The sequence below is a fragment of the Brassica rapa genome, chromosome A06, assembly GCF_000309985.2.
Source record: "Brassica rapa cultivar Chiifu-401-42 chromosome A06, CAAS_Brap_v3.01, whole genome shotgun sequence".
Taxonomy (NCBI): domain Eukaryota; kingdom Viridiplantae; phylum Streptophyta; class Magnoliopsida; order Brassicales; family Brassicaceae; genus Brassica; species Brassica rapa.
Window position 1 is genome coordinate 19,164,203 of NC_024800.2, and position 20,538 is coordinate 19,184,740.

A 20,538-nucleotide genomic window follows, 5' to 3' on the forward strand; every position below is an offset into this window, starting at 1 on the left:
ACTAAAAATATTCGAACCCGACCCAAAATACAGAAATATCCGAACGGGTTCTACACCTCTATACCGAAATACCCGAAAATCCGAAATACCCGATCCGAACCCGAACGGGTACCCGAACGCCCACCCCTATGATCTATTTATGAGAATTGTCCTAATTTTTGTTACTTTAAATTAAAATTCGTTTTTTTTTGCTAATTTCTATTATATTAATTTATAATCAATAATAAATTATAAATCTAATAAATTTTTTTAATTATTTATTAAGGGTAGTAACGATCAGTTCTACTTTTTAATGTGAGAACTCGAATGTGAAAAATCAATTTGTAAATAATAATAAAGATATATCATTTAAATTCGGATACTTAAACAATATATCAATATTCATGGCATATTCTCTTTGTTAGTTAAAGAAATTAGAGATAAGAATTTATTATGAACACAATTTTGTAAATACAGTTACAAAAAAAATATAAATTTATTACTTATTCTACACGTATTATGCTTCCTACAAATACAGATCTACAACGTTTTCATTTGCATGTTTGGATTTTTCACAAGAATAACAATATTGTACCATAGACTTCGAGATTTTGATTTCTGTTAATATATAGGGGACGTAACACATATACCCATCATTTGAGACATTATCATGAAACAAATTGTACACTTATTTTTCCTTTGAAACCCAAATTTCGCACCTAAATTTGTTACTAATAAATTAGATTTTCTTCAATAATTATGAAATTTAATATCAGATTTATATAATGTGGTGTTGAAATATTCGTTTTACTGATTACGGTCTGCGCTCAAGATGAAAAGAAAAATATCTGGTTTAATACACCGGAGAAATATCAATAGCCGTTTATAGCTTGAGCAACAAGTCATTTGGTAATTGACTTGTCAACTCATGACCTCAACCAATCAAAGATCTGGCGAGGAACAAAAAAAATAGCAATAAAGCGTACGTTGGTCATCGCATTTTTCTCATCTTACTCCAACAGATTCAATCCTTTGTGCATCTTCTGGCTTATATCCTCCAAGTCAATAACTTGATGAGGCATATCGTTGCTTTTTACTGCCTTTATTTCTTCTAGCTCTCGAGTCAATTCAGCAATCTGTTTCTGTATTTTCGCTCCTCTGTCAGGTAAACTTGCGACCATACTCTGCGACATATGAAACCCAAAAACAAAGACTTAGAGAAACCTGAAGCTTTACTAGATATTACATTGGCATAACAAGTATTGGTTGATGATGTCTTTACCTTGTTCTGGAATAGCATAGATAGTCTACTGATTCTTGCTTTAATCTCGCTTTCCGACCATTCACTCTCATCGATTGGAGAAATGTTGATTCTCTTGTCCAAATTCACGTCCTTTGGTTTGAAAGCATACACAGCCCTGACAGAAACAAGTTCTTCAAATCGATGAGATTATAGAAAAACACAACAGTTTAATTTGACAAAAGGTTGTGGATGTACCCATTGATCATGTTTTCCTGTGAAGATTTTGCTGATGGACCTCCCACGAATGATGTTGTTATTCTCCTTTTTTGCATCAAATATTTACGAAATAATCATAATCAGGATGTGCAGATGAAGAAAGTCTACTCTGTTTTATGAATAAGAGGAAAGAGAAGTTTCACCTTATTTCTTCTACTTCGTCCTGTTGTATAGGTTGAATAGGAGCAGTCTTGGAGAAGAGTAAGCTGTGATGACTCACTCCAGCTATACCCAGAGTTTCCAGGAACTTAACATGTGATTCCAGAGTTTCATCTCTACAGAAACAAACAAGCAAAAGTGAATCAACTCAGAACACTTTCTTTTCTCTTTTATCAGAATCAATGATTTCCTTACAGTTTGATCTGGTTGTAATGCTCTTCGTATAGTTGCTGTTGTGTAGGTGAAACATCAAATCCTCCCTTAGGAAGACTGAAAAGTTCTCGAAGGTCCTGAGATATACAAAAAAAAATTTTTTGGTAAAACGATTAGAAAGTAGGATAACAATTAGACCACCATTGACAACAGAACTGCGACTAAACCTGTTGGCTGAAATAGCGGATTTGTTCTTTTTGCTCAGTCGCGGTTTTAAACAAGCCTCCCTTGTAAACCTACAAAAGCAAATACCATTGGCATTACATCATACAAAATGATCATATCAAATCACTCAGCTAACCAAAGAAAAAAGAAAAAAAAATCTAACAGACCTGCTTTCGGTAAATCTTTTCTTCGACAGTTGCTGAGGTCATTAACCTATACACAATGACATCCTTCGTTTGCCCAATTCTGTATGCTCGATCAACGCTCTGGTTGTCAGTACTGTACAGAAATCAGAAAATTATGTCATGAACATATATTTTCAATAGAGTAAGAATATCAAACAGTTTTCAAAACAAGGAAGTACCTTGGATTCCAAGCCGGGTCAACCACAATCACGCGGTCTGCCTTTGTCAAAGTAAGGCCGAGACCACCTACTTGAGATGTGAGAAGAAATATAGGCGCCACATGACCACTTTGAAATTCCTGTAATAGATTAAGGTTTAAAAGAACTGTGATAGCATGAAGACAAGAGGGAATAACTAAACTCAAAATGAAATGTAATGTTAGAAAAACTCACTTCAACAGTCTTCAATCTGTCAAGGCCTTTTGTTGTACCATCAATCCGCAAGAAACTATAACCGTTGGAAGTAAGAGAATCCTGAAAATGCCAAACGCAACCTGTAAAGAATCCATAAAATTTCAAGGATAATCGTTAAGGGTGAAGTTGGGAGCAAACCTGAATGAGATTTAGCATCTTGCGTGTCTGGGAGAAGATTAGAACACGGTGCCCTTCTGGAATCAAATTTTCCTAAGCAAAAACCGAAGCACAAAATGTCAGTCGAACAGAAAAGCATCAAAATGAATGTCACCAACTGAACCATATATGTGATCTAACCAGTAGTGACATGATAAATGTCAATTTGCAAGAGATACTGTCATTCTTGGTCTGAAAATCATCTGTATCCACATTGTCTGCAATATGCATAGCCAATCTCTCTGCCACGCCTGCTTCTTCCTGTGTTAATGTTGATTCCATTCCTTCGAGGACGTCCTCAGCAGCCCTCTTAGTCAAGAGAAGCGGATGATCACATATTTTCTTCAAAATCTATTTATAACAAAACAGCCAATGTAAGCTCCCAGATATTGAACAGACAAGATTTGTAACAGAAATATATGTTTGAAGCATTAAAACACAGAAGAAAGGAAACCATTTTCCCAAGTAACATATAGCCTAAGCAAAATGGATAGATATCTGAAATTGAGACCACGTTTATATAGAGGTTAATTGTTAGTAGTTTTTGGCTTTTGCTTTTCAACCAACCAAGATTTTTTTTTTTGATGAAATTTAAAATTTATTGATCCATCGGGAAATAATGTTATGTACAAGGTACAAATATTGAACTAAGTTTCCTCTATGCTATGGTATGATAAATAAAGAATGATCTGATCTAGAGAGTGGCCTCGAACCATCGCGTTAATAGTCCTCCGTATTTGTGGTCCGGTTTATATCGAAGGGAGACAATCCTATTTCTCATGGCTTTGTCAATCCTTCTTCTCATCTGATCAGTACTCATACCAGGCTGTTGGTGGCGCCTAGCATTCCTCTCCCTCCATACATGATAGACTGTACTCTGGAATAACATTCTTGCAAGTATGGTATCCAATCTCTTATCGGTCATACGCTGCAGTCGAGTAATGGTCCACTGCCAATCTGGATTGATTCCATTTCCAACAAGCCGGCGTGCAAGCACTTCCCAAACTGTGTATGAATATGGACAGGAAAAATAAAGATGATCTCTAGTCTCGTCTCTTTCTCCACAGAACACACATCCCTGCACCATCCCCCACTGTCTCATTCTATCCCCTGTAGACAATCTGTTCTTGATAGCTAACCAAAGGATGAAGGCGTACCTTGGAACGCCTTGTGGCAACCAAACCACTTTGCTCCAAGGAACTTTATCTCTTTTAACCCGCACTTGATCCCAAGTTCTTGATGCTGAGAATGTAGGCAAGTAATCATCCTCCCCATTCTTCCATAGTACTATATCAGTACCATTCTCAGGTTTAGGAGGAGTGATTGCCAAGATGCTGCGATATAGCTCCTGAAAACGTCGACATCTCTGCCCTCTGACGGCCCAACCCTCCATGTTCACAGCATCACTTACTCGAGCATGTCGTAAAACTCCAAGATAAGTGGTTCCAGTTGCGCCTGTGATATCGATCAAACGTCCCTTCTCCGTCCAGTTATCAAACCAAAAGTGGCATTTCTGGCCGTCTCTAATGTCAATTCTAAGAAAATCATATGCCTCATTCCTTAACTTCAGCAATTTCCTCCATATCCAGGAACCTTTAGAATCATCTCTAACATCCCAGAAAGAATTATACTTGAGGAGATAATGCGTTACCCAGCTTACCCAGAGAGATGACGATTGAGTGAATATTCGCCATATGAGCTTCATAGCAAATGCCTTGGCTGAATCCCGCAACTTTCGGATCCCTAGTCCCCCCTCCTCCTTCGGAAAACAAAGATCCTCCCAGCTCACCTTTGCCTTGTGAGTTTGTGTAGGCGATCCAGACCATAGAAAAGCGCTACACATACTCTCAATAGTGTCAAGACACTTGGCAGGTAAGATGAATGCAGAACTCCAAAAATTAACAGTACTAGATATGACTGATTTTATAAGTTGTAATCTGCCTGCAAATGAGAGAGCTCTGTTAGACCAGCTAAGCATCCTCCCTCGAATCTTGTCTATCAGTGGCTCATAGTCATGACTAGTAAGAGATTTCGTAGTCAGTGGCATGCCCAAATAACGGATAGGCAACGTTCCAACTCCAATACTCAAAGCCGCTGCCGCGTCTAGAAGTGGATTCAGATTATTTCCGGAAGCATAGAGTGAAGATTTAGCTACATTGATTCGCAAACCTGACATGCGTGCAAATCGGTTCATGACTCCAATGACTCCCAAGAGCGACTCTGGCGTGCCATTGGTGAAAACCAGTATGTCATCGGCAAAACTGAGATGCGTAAGCTGAACCCCCTGACACTGTGGGTGGTAGTCAAATTCGCCTGCTTCTGCTGCCTCATTCAATAGTTTCGAAAGAACATTACTGAGAATGACGTACAGGTATGGTGAGAGAGAACAACCTTGGCGTATTCCTCTGGCACTTGTGAAAAAGCCCTCCAGACTCCCGTTAACTGACACCGAGAATGCAGCCGTAGAGATACACAACCTGATCCAATGAATGAACTGTGAGGGAAGCCCCATCGCTTGTAGAACCGAGATAATGAAGGACCATTTCACTGTGTCGAACGCCTTCGAAATATCAAATTTGATGGCACACTTCTCTTTCTTTCCATTCCTGTGATAACCATCCACTAATTCCGAAGCTAGTAAGACGTTTTCCAGGAGAAGCCGCTCAGTAATAAACGCACACTGATTCCTCTCAACAGCATCCGGGAAAATAATCTTCAGCCTGTTAGCAAGAACTTTAGATATCACCTTATATAATAGATTGCAGCAAGCAATGGGCCTGTAATCTTTCATAGTCTGCGCATTTATAGTTTTAGGGACCAGAGTGAGAATAGTAGCATTTACTCCTGTGGGCATGAAACCGAAGAGAAAAAAAGATTGCACTGCAACAATGAAATCCCTTCCTACTATAGGCCAAGCAGCTACAAAAAATTCCTTTGTGAACCCATCAGGTCCTGACACCTTATCATTAGGAAGGGTGTGAAGCGCCTGTTGAATTTCAGTAGATGTGACAGGCCCTACTAAAACAGCCGCTGCTTCCCTTGAGCATCTATACGTCAACAATGTCTGTAATGATGCCACTGAGACGTCTTCCGTTGTAGGATCCTGACTCTGTAGAAAGCTTTGAAAATGATTGACCGCCTCCCTTTTGATATCAGGTAGAGAAGTGAGAACTTCGCCTTGTGCATTGATAAGACATCGAATAGTATTCCTGGCTACCCGAGTTTGTACCATAGAGTGAAAGAACTTAGTATTTTGATCCCCAGCACCCAGCCACCGTACACACGATTTCTGCCTATAAAACTTTTCTTCTATGCGAGCAAGCTTACTCCACTTCTCCTCCGCTGCCGCTGCTCGAGCAATGTTTGCTGGAGAGGGGTCAAGAAGTACTTTGTTTTGCCAATCACAAAGTTCCTCATATGCTTGCTTTGTGCGAACTGGGAGGTCGCCATAGTGAGTTTTATTGAGTGCTCGAAGAGGCTGCTTGAGGAGCTTTAACTTCTGATGGAATCGAGTCAGAGCTGTTCTGGAATGAAACAAAGCTGCCGAAGTGTCCCAAACGCCTTTGATAGTAGGAAGGAAATCGTTGTGTTCCGTCAAGTAGTTGAAGAAACGGAATGGTTTCCTTGCTTCGTTAGTGGTACCAGTAAGTGTTATCAGGCATCTCGCATGATCGGAAATGCCTCCTGCATCAAAGTGAGCACAAGATTGAGGATACCGACTCAGCCATTCTTGATTAACCAACGCTCTATCCAGTTTTTTGCCAATTGGGTCCCCTTCTCTTTTATTCCACCAAGTAAACATGGCCCCTGTGTACGGCAAATCCATCACTGAACAATCAGTTGTAGCTTCCTGAAAATGTCGCATACCTACTTGATCAGTACGATAATCCAGAGCACGGGAATGTTCACTAGAAGCTAGTGTGACATTAAAATCTCCAAGTAAAATCCATGGGAGTGCCAGATGACTATATGCAGCCCGTGTACCCCGCAACTCCTCCCACAGCTGCACCCTCTCAGCGGCAGTATTAAAAGCATATATAGCAGAGCAGATAAACTGGTCCCCTGTGCTTGGTATCTGTATTGCACATGTGATGACTTGAGCACTCATATGCAGCTTCGTTACTACAACCTGAGCACTCCAACAAACCCAAATCCTCCCCAAAGGATGGTAAGCATAATTCGTGAGAGAACTCCACTGCGGTAATGCCGCTAGCATACATCTTTGATGATTACCTTCCTGCACCCTCGTTTCCAGTAAACACCCGAACAAAGGCTTCTCAGCTTGAACCCAGGATCGAAGAGCTCTATGCTTGCATGGCATGTTGAAGCCACGCATATTCCATGCGTAGAAGGACGTCATATCTTCCTAACGGAAGATTTTTTGGATGTGCCTTGTTTACCCACATACAACAAATCCTTAGCACGAATCACTTTACTACGGGAAGGTTTATGAGCTGAACCAGCTGCAATTTTCTTGCCTCTGTGAGACGCCTGCGTCTGTTGCCTGTTCTTCCCCTCTTCTTTACTTTCTAGAATCTCACCCTCTTCAGTCTCCTTTCCATACTCATCTTTATTATCCTCCTCTTCTTCCTCATCAATGTCCTGTAAGGGACTAAACCGAGATGGTGAAACCACCAGTTCTTCATCTGCTACCAAATCCTTACCCTGCTTCTTCCCTTGAACCAGTGCCCAACCTTCTGCTACATTTGCCCGAAACGCCTCCGTCGTAGGCTCAGATATCTGTATGGCCTGCAAATCCCCCATACCGAAAGTCTTCTTTTGTGCAATGTCCTCTTTTTGATGATCAATACCCTTATCAGTCTCTACTAACTCAGCGACTTTATCAGATGACGGCTTAGGAGTGAGAGCTTCTAGGTCGTGTAGCAACCTCTCAATCGTGCCTTCCACACTGATAGCTTTGCCTCCATCTTGAGGTATAGCAGCAAAGTTAGAGCTTAAAGCTTTATCATTTTCTTTAGTAAGAATTTTGATTTCCTTACTCGAACAATCCTGACCCTTATGCCCCCATTTTTTGCAGACAGTGCAACGTGAGGGCAACCAAGGAAAGGAAACATCAATCTCACACGTACGTTCATCCTTGTCCCGAAATGAAATCTTCTCCACCAGCTCTTGATGAAGATTAACCTCCACCAGAACCCGAGCAACATCCAACCGAACACATTTCTCAGTATTTGGATGGAGCTTCACAAATTTACCCGCTGCTTTAGACAGGCACCTCAAACCTTTGTGGGAATAGAGATTATTAGGTACACCCCTTAAATCAACCCACAGTGGCATAGACGAGAGATCCGGAGGGTTAAGAGCAGACTCCGGTGACCAAACATTCACAACCAGCGGTATGTCCGCAATGTGCCAATACTTTCTCTGAATAACTCTGGCTCTCATCTGACTGTTTTCAATCCTAAACAAGACTGTATTCTTCTCAATGAACTGTACATCGATCCTAGTACCACCTTTAGGAGCAGCCCAGATACGGTTGACAGTAGCGTGGATTGAACCTACATGGGGTGCATCTCCAATGAAATATCCCACAACATAGCTCTTCCAAAGCAGTTCAGCCTCATCAAAGATCGCATCCGGTATCGCCATAGAGGCAACCCCGTTAACGATATCAATAGACGCCTCTGCCTCAACTCCATCTTGCTGCCTCTTCACCCACGGAGAAGACCTTGTCGGAGCCGGCACAGAACCAGAATCACCTTGCTCCTTGGAACACACCGGGGCTATGCCCACCAGTTGATTCCCCATTAAACCATCTTCCACTCCTCCCGTGTGCTTTGGTGAGCCCTCCTCCTCGCAAATCTTACTCACCTCAACCAAACCCATCTCCTCCCCTCCCGATGTCTCCTTCGTCCTCTCCAGATCCGGTATCGACCTAGAGACCAATCGTGCTTCTCCATCCGTGAGATTTTCTCCGTCGCCGTCGCCTATTAGGGTTTCGTCGCCCATGTTTTCCTTCAACCAACCAAGATTTTTAAAGAATAACTTCCCTAAAATATAGGGAAACTAGTTTTTTTCAAGTAACTGTTTTTCACACAAAAACCTAAGTTTTCCTGGTTTTTTCTTACGTTGATTTTCAAATGATAGCTATTATTTTTATTTTAAATCTTAACTACTAGTTGTATAATTTTCTAGAGATATAAATTAAATTTATTTTAAAATATAGCTATTATTTTGAATAAATTTGTAATATGTTTATTTATTTTTAGTGTTAATAATAATATTTTGTATTTTATTGTTTTTAAAAGAAATATTTTATTTTTAATAACTTCATTTTGTTTGAAAAAACAAAAAACTAAAATATAATGTCACCATACTTTCTTTGAAAAGTTAAAATCTACAGAAAATTCAAAATTCAAAAACTAAATAAAAAGACAAGGCAAACAATCATCACCATAATATTACTGGATAAGACAAGACGTAGCTCATACTTGATTTAAAAAATAAAACAAGAATAGAGCTTCAAGTTACCGTAAGAGCTGCTAATGGCGAACCATCAAAAGCTGACAGAACAATTTCACTGTTTAAGAAAGCCTCATATATTTGCCTCTGCAACACAAAGAAGTAAGTATCAGTGAGTCTGTCTGATTGAAAATATTAGACCAACGACTACGTTAATGTGTTAAGGAGTTAAACCTGGCAAGCTGTTAACCGTAGCCATACAACAATTTCATCCTTCTTTGAAAGTCTGGAGGTTGTGGCATCATCACCAAAGACTTCACTCTTAAGGCGCCGCAAGAAGAAAGGTTGAATATGCTCCCTCAATTTCTATTAATCAAAAAGAGGTAAACAAGGTAATAGTAAGATCATAAGCGAATTGATAGATTATTTTCTTCTTTCGGAGGAACTTAGCTTGTGTACCTTCGGTAGCAATATCACACACAAAATGCAATCTCACAAAAGAGTTCAAGACTAAGACTGATACGTGAAAAGACTACTAACTTCAATATTTGCTATATTTCATGTATAATTGATTCATGCTAAAAATGGTAGACAGACATCAGCATTGAGATTGTAAACATGGTAGACAGGTACTACCATTGAAGACGTTTCATTTTCTGCCTAATAGGTGAAAAGTGATATAGAAAAGAGCTAGATTCACAAGGCATGCTAATATAAGAGGAAGCACCGAAGTTACAAAACCTAATAAAAACGTCTTCAGCTACTGTCCGAAAAAATAATAGCCACTAATGAAATCCTCACCTTTGCTACTGTTGAGCCTATTCGCTTGTCTCTATCAGAAGCATCTTTGTCATTTCCACGAAGAATGTAATGCTCATAATTGTCCTTAAACCTGTTGAAACTTAAAAGGATTAAATACAAAGCTAGCATATGTAATCTGCCATGTATGGATTAGGGAGAAGATAATTACCATTTCTTGTCACCAAGGAGCCCGGGGCAGCTGAAATTGAACAAAGCCCACAATTCCTATAAATAAAAAGAAGATGGAATCAGTCGACGTCATTAGCATTGGAATAATATATTCATAGATAAAAAGACATTGACCAACGTGAAATACCTTTAAATTATTCTGGATTGGTGTACCACTTATAATTATACGGTGGGAACTTGGAATCTCAAGCAAACTCTTGGCCCTTTGTGTGCTGGGATTTTTAATAAGATGTCCCTAGAAATATAGACAATATCAATACAACACTATGTTACCACTTGAAAAAAGGTCAAAACACATAGCCTCTCAGCGATTAATTGATCAAAATGCAGACCTCACAAATAACAAAAGATTAATATGCCTTACCTCGTCCAGAATCATGTAGTCCCATTTGATGTCATCTTCGTCATCATCATCAGTATAGAGTTGATAACCTTGCAAAGCCTTTGTATTGTTCCGCACGATATCATAAGTCGTAAGAAGAACACCTTTACCCTACAAACGTTAGAGATATCTCAGCTTGAAACCCCATACTTCAAACAATAAAAAAACAACTATCTGGACGAGAACAAGACCAAGAAACAACTGATAAAATATTTCTCAGCTTAATAATATGGACAGTGCTGCAACACAGATAAATAGGATAGGCTGTAACAGTTTAAGGCAATTGAGTTTTAACAATAGAGCAAATAAATTTCCATACAAGTTCCTTGTTGATCTTCTCGTCACCAAATCAAGTCAAAATGCAAATGAAAGATGATTGCATAGTTAAGGCACTTAGTGATACCTCCCAGACTAACAATGGAAGAAAGAACAGGTACCTGTAGAATGTGGTTGAGATCATACTCTCGGGCTTTTACAGAATTGCCGTAGTATCTATAAAGAGGAAGAAAAAAAAATCAGAAACACAATATTTACTACAAATAAATAACAGGATATTAGTATCTTTACACTTCAGTAAATAACAATGAGAGACAACTGATCTTACTCCCTAGTCATTTGTGAAAGTCCCACGGTAGCTAATTCTTTCATCCAGTGAGGCAGCAGGGTTTTTGGTGCCACTATCATAGCACGTTTGATCAACTTCGAGTGGAACAAACCGGCAAGAAAGCTACATATCTGCAATGCAAATCAAACCAAATCAGCAAAGTTACATTATTACCGAAAAAAAAAAAAAAAGTGCCGGTTGCAAATTCCCTTACCTGCATAGTTTTACCCAAACCCATATCATCTCCAAGTATTCCACCTTTCTCTTGGATGTGCAATGACCAGAGCCACTTCAGCCCTTCCCTCTGATGTGGATATAAAATTGTTGCAATCTTCCCACGCAGTGTGTAAGAAGATTTCGGGCCAGTGAAAGTGATGGACCCTTCATCCTCCGACACTTTCTCTTCATAAGCATGTGTTGCAGTGTTGTGACTCCGAGCTGGCTTTGTAGGCTTTTCAAGATGGATTTTCATTTCAGCCGCCTTTTTACCAGTCAACACAACACAATCATCATCATCATCGTCGTCTAAGTCTCTTAGCCTAGCAGCATTCGACCTTCCCACTGATCTTAGCTTCTCACTGACCTCTACATGTCTAGTCGTCTTCAGACTTCGGTCGACTTCTTCGAGTTTTCCCTTCCCACGGTCAAGATTGTAGTCCGGTCTATACCCTTCAGACTTAGCAACATAGTGCTGCTGACCAGGAAAAGGTTGCTGCTTTCCAACGTGTGAAACTCTTTCCCCCCTTTCTCCTGCAAACACATTACTAGCTTTCTCTTCCGGGATGGAAAAACCAACATTCCCTTGCCTGTCACTGAGACAATCAGCACCAGCTTTACTTGATGACTCAGATAGATCCGATATCAAGGAAAATGAGGGTTTAACACTCTCAGAATCACTGCTTTGGATATCTTTTTTCTTCTTAATAGACATTGTCCCAAGCTTAGAGGTCAAATCATCCAAAATATCCATAATCTCATTCTGTCCTCCACCACCATGCCTTTCCTCCTTTGGCTCAAGATGAGGTGAGGGAGAACCAAAGTCTGTGATCATCGAAAAGCTGGGCAAGTCACCCACCTCTGTCTTAGCTTCCTTCGATTCCTCATCCCAAGGTGTGAACTTGTTCCCAGTTTCAGCTCTCTCCAGTGGTGTATCTCCTTTACCTGATTCGAACATCATATGCAACACAAACACATCCGAGTTAGCTTATCTAACGAAAATCAAAGAAAAGATACAAACCCAGATTTGGAAGAACCCTAATTTCATGTTAAAGCTAATAAGAACAAACCCTAAAAGCGAGTTGAAAACTACCTGGGGAATCGAAATCAGCCAAATCAGGATCGTCGTCTTCTTCCGAAACATCTTCCTTCACCGAAGCCTTGCATAAACGACGCCGTCCCGCGAGCTTTATCTTCGTTTCTTCATCTGAAAAATTAAAAATCTAAAATCGAATCGGAGACAAGAGGCAAACAATCGAAGAAAGAGAGAGGGAATGAATATCGTACGGGTGGAAGAAGAAGAGGGAGCGTGTTTAGGAGGCGCGGAGAGATCCTGGAGGAGACGATAGTGACGATCGTTCAAGCTCTGAGGCTTTCTTCTAGTGCTGGTCGTGTTATCCGCCATCGCAACAGTGCCTCCTGTTGTTCTCTGGAGATGTGTTTGCGTCTCCCGATGATGGAATGGATTGTTGTACTAATAAAGGAGAGAATCCCGCCTTTCCTTGGGAGCTTTTGAAATTTGAAAGATTTTCTGAGAGTTCCAATACACAAATATGAATGCCCAGTGGCTGCGTATCTCCTGTTTAACGGTAATAATATATTGTTTTCCTTTTTCTTTTTTTCAGATTATGATTTTCATTTGATTTTTAAAATTTTTCATTGGTTGCTGGATTGTTTTAGGCGCGGGCTACCGTATTATAATAGAGCATATTCGTTTAATCGTTCGTATTAATGTCATTTGATACATACCCTCGAACCCCGCGCGGCTCCTGCACAGATGGGGAAAGGAAGGGGTTTAAAAGGGCAACGGAAAGATGGTGAACTCATTCTCTGTTGGGATGTGTTGTTATGATATAATCTTGTTGGCTAAGTGTTGAGCTATTTGATAGATCTCAACTTTGGGCTGCATATTGTAAAAAACGATTTTTTTGGGTTGAATTAATTTTATTCATTCAAAAAATAATGTCATAGTTTAGCAAAAAAAAATGTCATATGATACAGAACTTATAGAAAAGAACAAAGCAAAAGTTCGAGTACAGAAGATTAAATTTAACAGGCGAAACGCAAAAAAAAAAAAAAAAAAACAATTGTTTTTGACTTGGTCTCTAACAAAGGGAGACTCTCATCCATATGGAAACTATCTAATGCGGATAGAACCTTTTCTATCTCTTCGAACCATTTCTCTCCAAAGTTAAAACCGCTGCTTCCTCTCCGTTTTGCTCCGGCGTCGGTAAGGCGGCGTCAGAGGCGTGCTCTCCTCCTCTTATCATCCTCCTTTTGTCTTTGCTTTCTGCTTCTTCTCCACTCTTCTGTTCGATATACTTGAAGCTCTGGTCTTCCTTCGTCTTCACATCTCCGGAGAGCTCGCCGTGTGTGGAGGCCGTGGGGTTCTTGGAGTTTCGGTGAGGCGTGTTCGAGTGGAGCAGTTCAGGAGGTCGGTTTTTAGGGTTTGAGGCATCACCAGATCTCATTTTTCCCTTGTAGATCTCCGGCGTGTCTCTGCGATTGGTGGCGCGTGGCTTGCTTAGGAGGCTCCTTCTCCCGGATCTGTGTTATTCTTGTTGTTATTCTTCGTTGCGATCTCCGGGTTAAGTGGGGCGGTGGCGCGTGAGTTCACTTGTCTGCTTGGTGTCTCGCGGAGAAGCCTCTCGTCGTCATCATCCAAGGGGTTCAGTGTTTTCTGGCGCGTGCAAGGTGGTTATGGTCGTCGTGTGTCGGTCGTGGCTCCTTGATGTCCGCGTGTGCAAGTCTGTAGCTCGGCGGAGACGAGGAGTCGTCTATGGCTCTGGTCTAAGTTTGAGTTTCCGTTGCTTCCCCTTTGCTCTTCTCTGGTCACGGCATCTCGGTATGCTCCTCGTGTTTGGATTTTCGCGTAATCTCAGCATCGAGCTTGGTGTGTTGCCCTCTTCCTGAAGTTTCCGATGGTCTACGTCAACTTCTGGATGAGCTCAGAGGCAGTCAGCTCTCTGGTTCTCAGAGGTTGGGCTTGGCGAGTCATAGGATTCCTTATGGTCTAGTGGTCCTTGGCTTGAGGACTCCTTGCTTTGAATTTCAACATCCCAGCGCTTGGTTCTTGGTCATTTGATTTCCCGAGTGGTTGTAATTCTAACTGTTTTCTGTGCAGGTCACCTTCCAGCATACTCGTGATGTGGCCACCATTCAAACCCGTCCTTTTAGTATAGTCTCCAGTCGTATGTTTAGTCTTTGTTGTTCTGTCTTGTGTTTAGTTTGTGGTATGTGTTGTGTGTTCTTGTGCTGTGTTATCGGTTGTGCCCGAGCATAATTCATCAGCGGTTCACTAGTGAGGAAAGAGCGGAGACTATGTTCTCCCGCCCCGATTAACCGGGACCAGCCGGTGATCACGGATGTCGGGTCCGGGGTTATGATAAGCGGCTTGTCTGTGTAGTCCTTCTTTAGAGTTGGGTCCGGAGCTTGCGAAGTAACCCGGCTGTGTATCCTTCGGAAGTGTAGCGGGGCAGTCTTAGGTCGTACGGATTTTACTCAAATCTCTTTTGTAACCGTTGTTTATGCCCAGGGTGGATGAATGAATTTTATTTATTAAAAAAAAAAAAAAAAAAAGGGAGACTCTCGTGCACTGCAACGCTCCCGCAGAACTTGCGTTTTTTAGCGTTTGCGACAGTGAACCACTAATATGGGCCGGGCCTTTCCAATTCCTTTTGAAAGGCCGAAACAAGCCCGTTCTCAAAGTAATCACGCACCGAATATAGTTTCGATTTACATGAAAAGTCAATAAAATCTTTTTGACATAAGAGTATAACTGTATAAGGTTAAAAAAACCATGATTATGATGTCTTAACGGCTAATTGGCTGAGTAGCCACAAAAAAAAATCGAGGGAATATACAAGATTTTGACGTAATGCATTCCTTCGCTTTTTGCTTGCTTTTCTGTCGGTTATGTCCTTCTACATAACAAGTTACCGGTTCCAACTCATGGAGAAAATAACGTGGTGATTTTATGTCCCTTAATAACAATGACATACCTTAGAAAGCTTGTGGGTAAACCATATTCAAAAGCAAAGGAAGGAAAACATGGAGAGAAACGAATTGATGAAAAGCTTAAGTGTGAAAGAAACAACGGTGTTTAACGGAGAATGCAAGGATGTAGTTACATACTATATATTATTAGATAGAATAATATAAGTTCAAATATATGGCAGACGTTTCCATTCGACATGACTAACGTAGAATAGAACCCTGTTTGTAATTTAGTAATATAATCACGAACAAAGACAGTGGAGTGGGCGGTTGGGAAGAGGCAATGATGTATTTACTGCAATAAATTTACAATTGTGGGTTACACCTATTCCGTTTTTAAGAATAGGAGAAAGCCACAAGAATGTAGTTCCATACTATATATTTTAGATAGAATAATATAAGTTCAACTATATCGGAGACGTTTCCATTCGACATGACTAACGTAGAATAGAACCATGTTTATACTTTAGTAATATAATCATAAACGAAGACGGTGGAGTGGGCGGTTGGGGAGAGGCAATGATGTATTTACTCTATTGCATGCGTCGTCACCTCACCTACCACACACGTCAACCTTCTAGATAACACTTGTAGTCGATCACTTTTGTGATTCTCTATTTCTATTTCATTTAGTGTAAATGAAATGGAAATGGTCTTATTTTCACTCCATCTCGGTTTAAATATATAGTTGGATTGTGTAAGTTTGTACGTTTGGAGTTCATATATGAGGTATTTGCAATAATTTAATTTCAGTAAAATTTGGGTTGTCTATTGATTAGTGTTTATATTTTTCTAACTTGGTATTAGTGTTCATATAATCATGAACGAAGACGGTGGAGTGGGCGGTTGGGGAGAGGCAATGATGTATTTACTGCAATAATTGCTAGAAAAATATAAACACTAATCAATAGACAACCCAAATTTTATTGAAATTAAATTATTGCAAATACCTCATATATGAACACCAAACGTACAAACTTACACAATCCAACTACAATTTTAAACCGAGATGGAGTGGAAATAAGACCATTTCCATTTCATTTACACTAAATGAAATAGAAATAGAGAATCACAAAAGTGATCGACTACAAGTGTTATCTAGAAGGTTGACGTGTGTGGTAGGTGAGGTGACGACGCATGCAATGGAGTAAATGGCTATTAGTTGTTTACAGTTATTCCATTTGAAAGAACAGGGGGAAGCCACGTTACTAATTGTAATTACCAAGATATTTTCACTGTGTACATTCAAACAAGTGGTCTAAGTTAAAACATTTTATCCATAAAAGGTGTATTCCATTTATTTACTACTGTAACTCCATCTGAACAATTCCAAAAAAAAGAAGAAGGTGATGAAGCAAGGTAGTTAATGCTGGAAGGAGACAATCAGGTTAGTTGTCCTCAGAATACTGTAATTAATGGTGTTTCAGATAACGCTTGTTTGTTGGAATAACATTATGTAGACAGTGTAATAGAATAGATATTGAGATATACTAATTATACTGTAACTTTTTACTGCAGATGACGAGCTAAGATAGAGTTTTACTGATTATCGGTTCGTGGGTCCGTGACCAATACAAACGATGGATTTTCGAACCGGACATATCTAACCAACTCGAGCACTATATCCGACTTCGTACCGGGATGACGTTGCGTGAGTTACTTACAGCCGTTAGGGAGCGACTACAAGTAACAACCAAAGGAGTGACGTTGAAACTATCCTATCAATATCCAGAGTGGGTCTCATTCGACGACCCTGAGTTGGGTCTGCTTGTATACATAACAGATGATATAGAAGTGTGGGGATTCATCGAGATGAGAAGAGCAATAGAGAAGGTTAATCTGTTTGTCTCCTTAGTTTGCCCCACAGGAGGACTACAGGTCGCGCGCGAGACTGCCCATATGAACCTAACAATGGCAGCACGGGTGAATCCAACAATGGACGAATCATGGCACGACTTTGCGATATCGGAGACCCCACTGACCCTTCCACAAACAGAGCCGAATGCAAACATACGTGTCATAGAAGTCCCTGATGATTCTATTTCACGTCAAGAAGGTGGTGTGAATTGCACGGGCCGTCGTGCTATTCCATTCACAAAGGGTGGAATAGAAATCTGAGAGCCTAACCAGGCCATTCGTCTTAGAAGTCCACATATTGCAGCTACGAACAAGGGGAAGAACAAAATGCCTAGTGAGTTATCCAGTGACACTGACTCAGATGATGATATGGCGGTCCCCGTTTTGCGAACGTCGGTTGATATAGGCGAAGGAGCGAACATGCCAGTGCGTAGACGTTTAATATTTGGGATTCCAAAACCAATAGAAGACCCTAATAATAGTTCAACAAGTTCACAAGAAGGTGAACAGATGCCACCTGATGACGGAATAAATTGTAGAAGATTTGATCAAGCTTTACATGACATGCTGAATGATCCAGAAAATCCGGCTCTGCTTGGTCGGGATGCCCCTCCGGTTTTCAACGCGCGCCTAGTATCAGGTGAGTTAAACCGTCGTTGCCCATGCAACTGTAAATAGTATGGAACATGTTTTCTAACTATACTATATGGAATAACTAACTCATTGCTTCACCTTCTACCTATATAGGTGTCGACTCCGCACTATCTGATGTTCACTACGAGGGAGATGAGATATTTGTTGGGCGAGTCTTCAAGTCTAAAGCGGACTACAAAATAAAGCTGGCCATACATGCAATAAATCGAAAGTTCCATTTCAAGACCACCAGATCAAATACGTCGCTGCTTGTGATTCAGTGTGTTGGACAATCATGTCCATGGCGCGTTTATGCAATGCTGTTAGATGGTACTGGTAACTTCCAAGTCCGACAAGCTTGTCTAACTCACACATGCATTGTTGACGAGCGTCAGAACTTCCACAAACTTGCGACAACACAAGTCATAGGAGAGATTCTACGGTCCCGCTTTGTAGGAATTAAGAAGGGCCACAGTACTGCAGTAATAAGGAAAATACTGCTTGATGAATTCCATGTGAATGTATCATATTGGAAAGCTTGGCGCGCAAGGGAGCTAGCCATGGAACAGGCCATGGGGACAATGGCCGGGACCTATTCATTGATTCCAGCATATTTGGGATTGTTGCAATGCTCAAACGAAGGCACCCTTTGCTTTATGGAGCAAAACGATGAACCAGAGGGGGGCACACGCTTTATATACTGCTTTGTTGCTTATGGAGCTTCTGTAGCAGGGTACGCCTTCATGAGGAAAGTAGTCGTTGTTGACGGCACTTCAATGAAAGGGAAGTATGGCGGGTGCCTCTTATCCGCAGCCACACATGACGGAAATTTCCAAATATTTCCTCTTGCTTTTGCGGTTGTTGATAGCGAAAACGATAATGCATGGGAATGGTTTTTTCCAGAAGCTGAGCACATTTGTCAGTGACTGCCCGGAGCTTGTCTTTATCTCGGACAGACATGCTATCATTTACACCGGCCTTCGTAAGGTAACAATTGCAAGGAAACCCTAAATATAAATCCATTATGTTATATTCTATGTAGTAAATGGTATAGTAATGTTTTCCATAGGTGTACAAAGAAGCACACCATGCAGCGTGTGTGGTCCATCTATTGCGGAATATTCAAATCCTCTATAAGTCACCGAGACTTGGAAACCTAATGGCCGCTGCAGCTCGCGCATTCACTGTCACGGAATTTAACAGGCTGTTCCTACAGATACAGACAATTAACCCTGCCTGTGATGCATATCTAGTGGATATAGGTTCGTACTATTCCATTTACTAATACATGTAATGCTATGGCACGTAGTGATATATACATTCTATTCCATTTTCAAACCCATTTGACCCCAATATCTTCGTCACAGGGTTTACGCACTGGACAAGAGCACACTTCAAAGGTCAAAGATACAATATAATGGACTCTAGCATAGCTGAGTCATGGAATGACGCCATTAAAGAGGCAAGAGAGTACCCACTGATCATGATGCTCGAGTATATACGTACAACGGTGATGGGTTGGTTGGCATTGCGTCGTGCAAAAGCAAACAACGAGAAGGGAACATTGACACCAAACATGCGTAAACTTGTTGAAGAAATCTATGACCTCTCAACTGCCTTAGCTGTGCGTGACATAAGTGAACTAGAGTTCCAAGTGCATGACCCTAGGGGAGAGTGTTTCACCGTTAACTTAGCCGTTGGGAGTTGTTCTTGTAGAGAGTATGACGAAATTGGAATCCCCTGTCTGCATGCTCTAGCAGCAGCCTCGAAGGTTGGGTTCCCATCTGACGCAATGGTTGCACCAGCGTATCGGGTCCCAACATGGAGACAAGGATTTGCTGGAAAAAATTATCCAGTTCCTTCGGTTGGTGGGTCACAAGTAGGTTCTTCTACAACGGCCGAACTTCTTCCCCCTGCAGTCCGCAGACCATCTGGACGTCCTAGGAAGGTTCGCATAAAGTCTCGTGGAGAGTTCAAGGTAACAAAGTCCACACTAAAATATCATCTTGATTTTTTATGGAGTGAAATAGGAATGTTAGTTTCGATTTTAAAGGCTAGCATAGTGAATGTGAAATAGTAAATTAATTTTAACGTATGGAATAGTATCTCAACGTGGTCATATAGAATGAAAATTAACTAAATTCTTAAAATACCTTGAAGAAGTCAGGACAGTTATCATCAAACAGGAGATGCGCACGTTGTGGCCAGACTGGGCACAACAGGACATCTTGCTGCAATCCTATATGAAAAAATAAGCAAAAGGAGATGGCATCAGAAGGCACTACAAGCAATATTTTGAGAAATGGGTAATATAAGAAGAAGCCATTGTCATCGAAGGACTTGGCATATTAAATAATCTTGAATAGGAAGATGTTTCTTTTGTGAACAAATACACAAATATATGGAGTCAGTGACATATATGGATGTATTTGTGATGTATATATTATGTCATATATAACCCCCATAAGCAAAAACAATATGTGTTGTTGTAATGAAGACATGAATGCCTTCTCTTTTGGGTAAATAAATGATGTCAATCTTACCTTTAATTAAATATGTTTGCTATAGTCTAAGTACGTAGTTACTATTTCTTACAAGGTAGTTGCATATGAATGTATTTCTATAGAGGAACTACCTATTCCATACGA

The 20,538-nt window shown here is 40.6% G+C and overlaps 2 protein-coding genes across 2 annotated transcripts; one reads left to right on the top strand and one right to left on the bottom strand.

Moving 5' to 3' along the window:
• Positions 1-736: 736 nt before the first annotated feature.
• On the bottom strand, positions 737-16,041 carry LOC103873812 (protein CHROMATIN REMODELING 24). The gene is made up of 22 exons (XM_009152212.3): positions 12,692-16,041; positions 12,498-12,611; positions 11,403-12,349; positions 11,189-11,319; positions 11,022-11,076; positions 10,567-10,695; positions 10,330-10,437; positions 10,183-10,238; positions 10,014-10,104; positions 9,447-9,578; positions 9,282-9,359; positions 2,931-3,140; positions 2,772-2,843; positions 2,613-2,693; positions 2,400-2,518; positions 2,203-2,314; positions 2,038-2,106; positions 1,853-1,947; positions 1,642-1,773; positions 1,478-1,543; positions 1,262-1,397; positions 737-1,163 (listed from the first exon to the last, which is right to left on the bottom strand). Exons 1-22 carry the CDS (start codon positions 12,807-12,809, stop codon positions 990-992), a joined length of 3,225 nt encoding a protein of 1,074 aa, XP_009150460.1. The 5' UTR covers positions 12,810-16,041; the 3' UTR covers positions 737-989.
• Positions 16,042-17,584: 1,543 nt separating this feature from the next.
• LOC103846091 lies at positions 17,585-20,137 on the top strand. The gene is made up of 6 exons (XM_033273530.1): positions 17,585-17,897; positions 18,005-18,747; positions 18,794-18,877; positions 18,960-19,152; positions 19,258-19,868; positions 20,051-20,137. The coding sequence occupies exons 1-6, from the start codon at positions 17,585-17,587 to the stop codon at positions 20,135-20,137; spliced, it is 2,031 nt and encodes a 676-aa protein (XP_033129421.1).
• Positions 20,138-20,538: the final 401 nt, after the last annotated feature.

What these genes read in the sequence shown, in the direction of transcription:
- LOC103873812 (XM_009152212.3), bottom strand. Translation starts at nt 12,809, where the DNA reads ATGGCGGATAACACGACCAGCACTAGAAGAAAGCCTCAGAGCTTGAAC. An exon ending in TAGGCTCAACAGTAGCAAAG is followed by an intron (nt 9,579 to 10,013) that starts GTGAGGATTTCA and finishes TTTGATTAATAG; the next exon opens with AAATTGAGGGAGCATATTCA. An exon ending in CATTTATCATGTCACTACTG is followed by an intron (nt 2,844 to 2,930) that starts GTTAGATCACAT and finishes GTTTTTGCTTAG; the next exon opens with GAAAATTTGATTCCAGAAGG.
- LOC103846091 (XM_033273530.1), top strand. Translation starts at nt 17,585, where the DNA reads ATGCCTAGTGAGTTATCCAGTGACACTGACTCAGATGATGATATGGCG. An exon ending in TATTTCCTCTTGCTTTTGCG is followed by an intron (nt 18,748 to 18,793) that starts GTTGTTGATAGC and finishes GGTTTTTTCCAG; the next exon opens with AAGCTGAGCACATTTGTCAG. An exon ending in TGCATATCTAGTGGATATAG is followed by an intron (nt 19,153 to 19,257) that starts GTTCGTACTATT and finishes TCTTCGTCACAG; the next exon opens with GGTTTACGCACTGGACAAGA.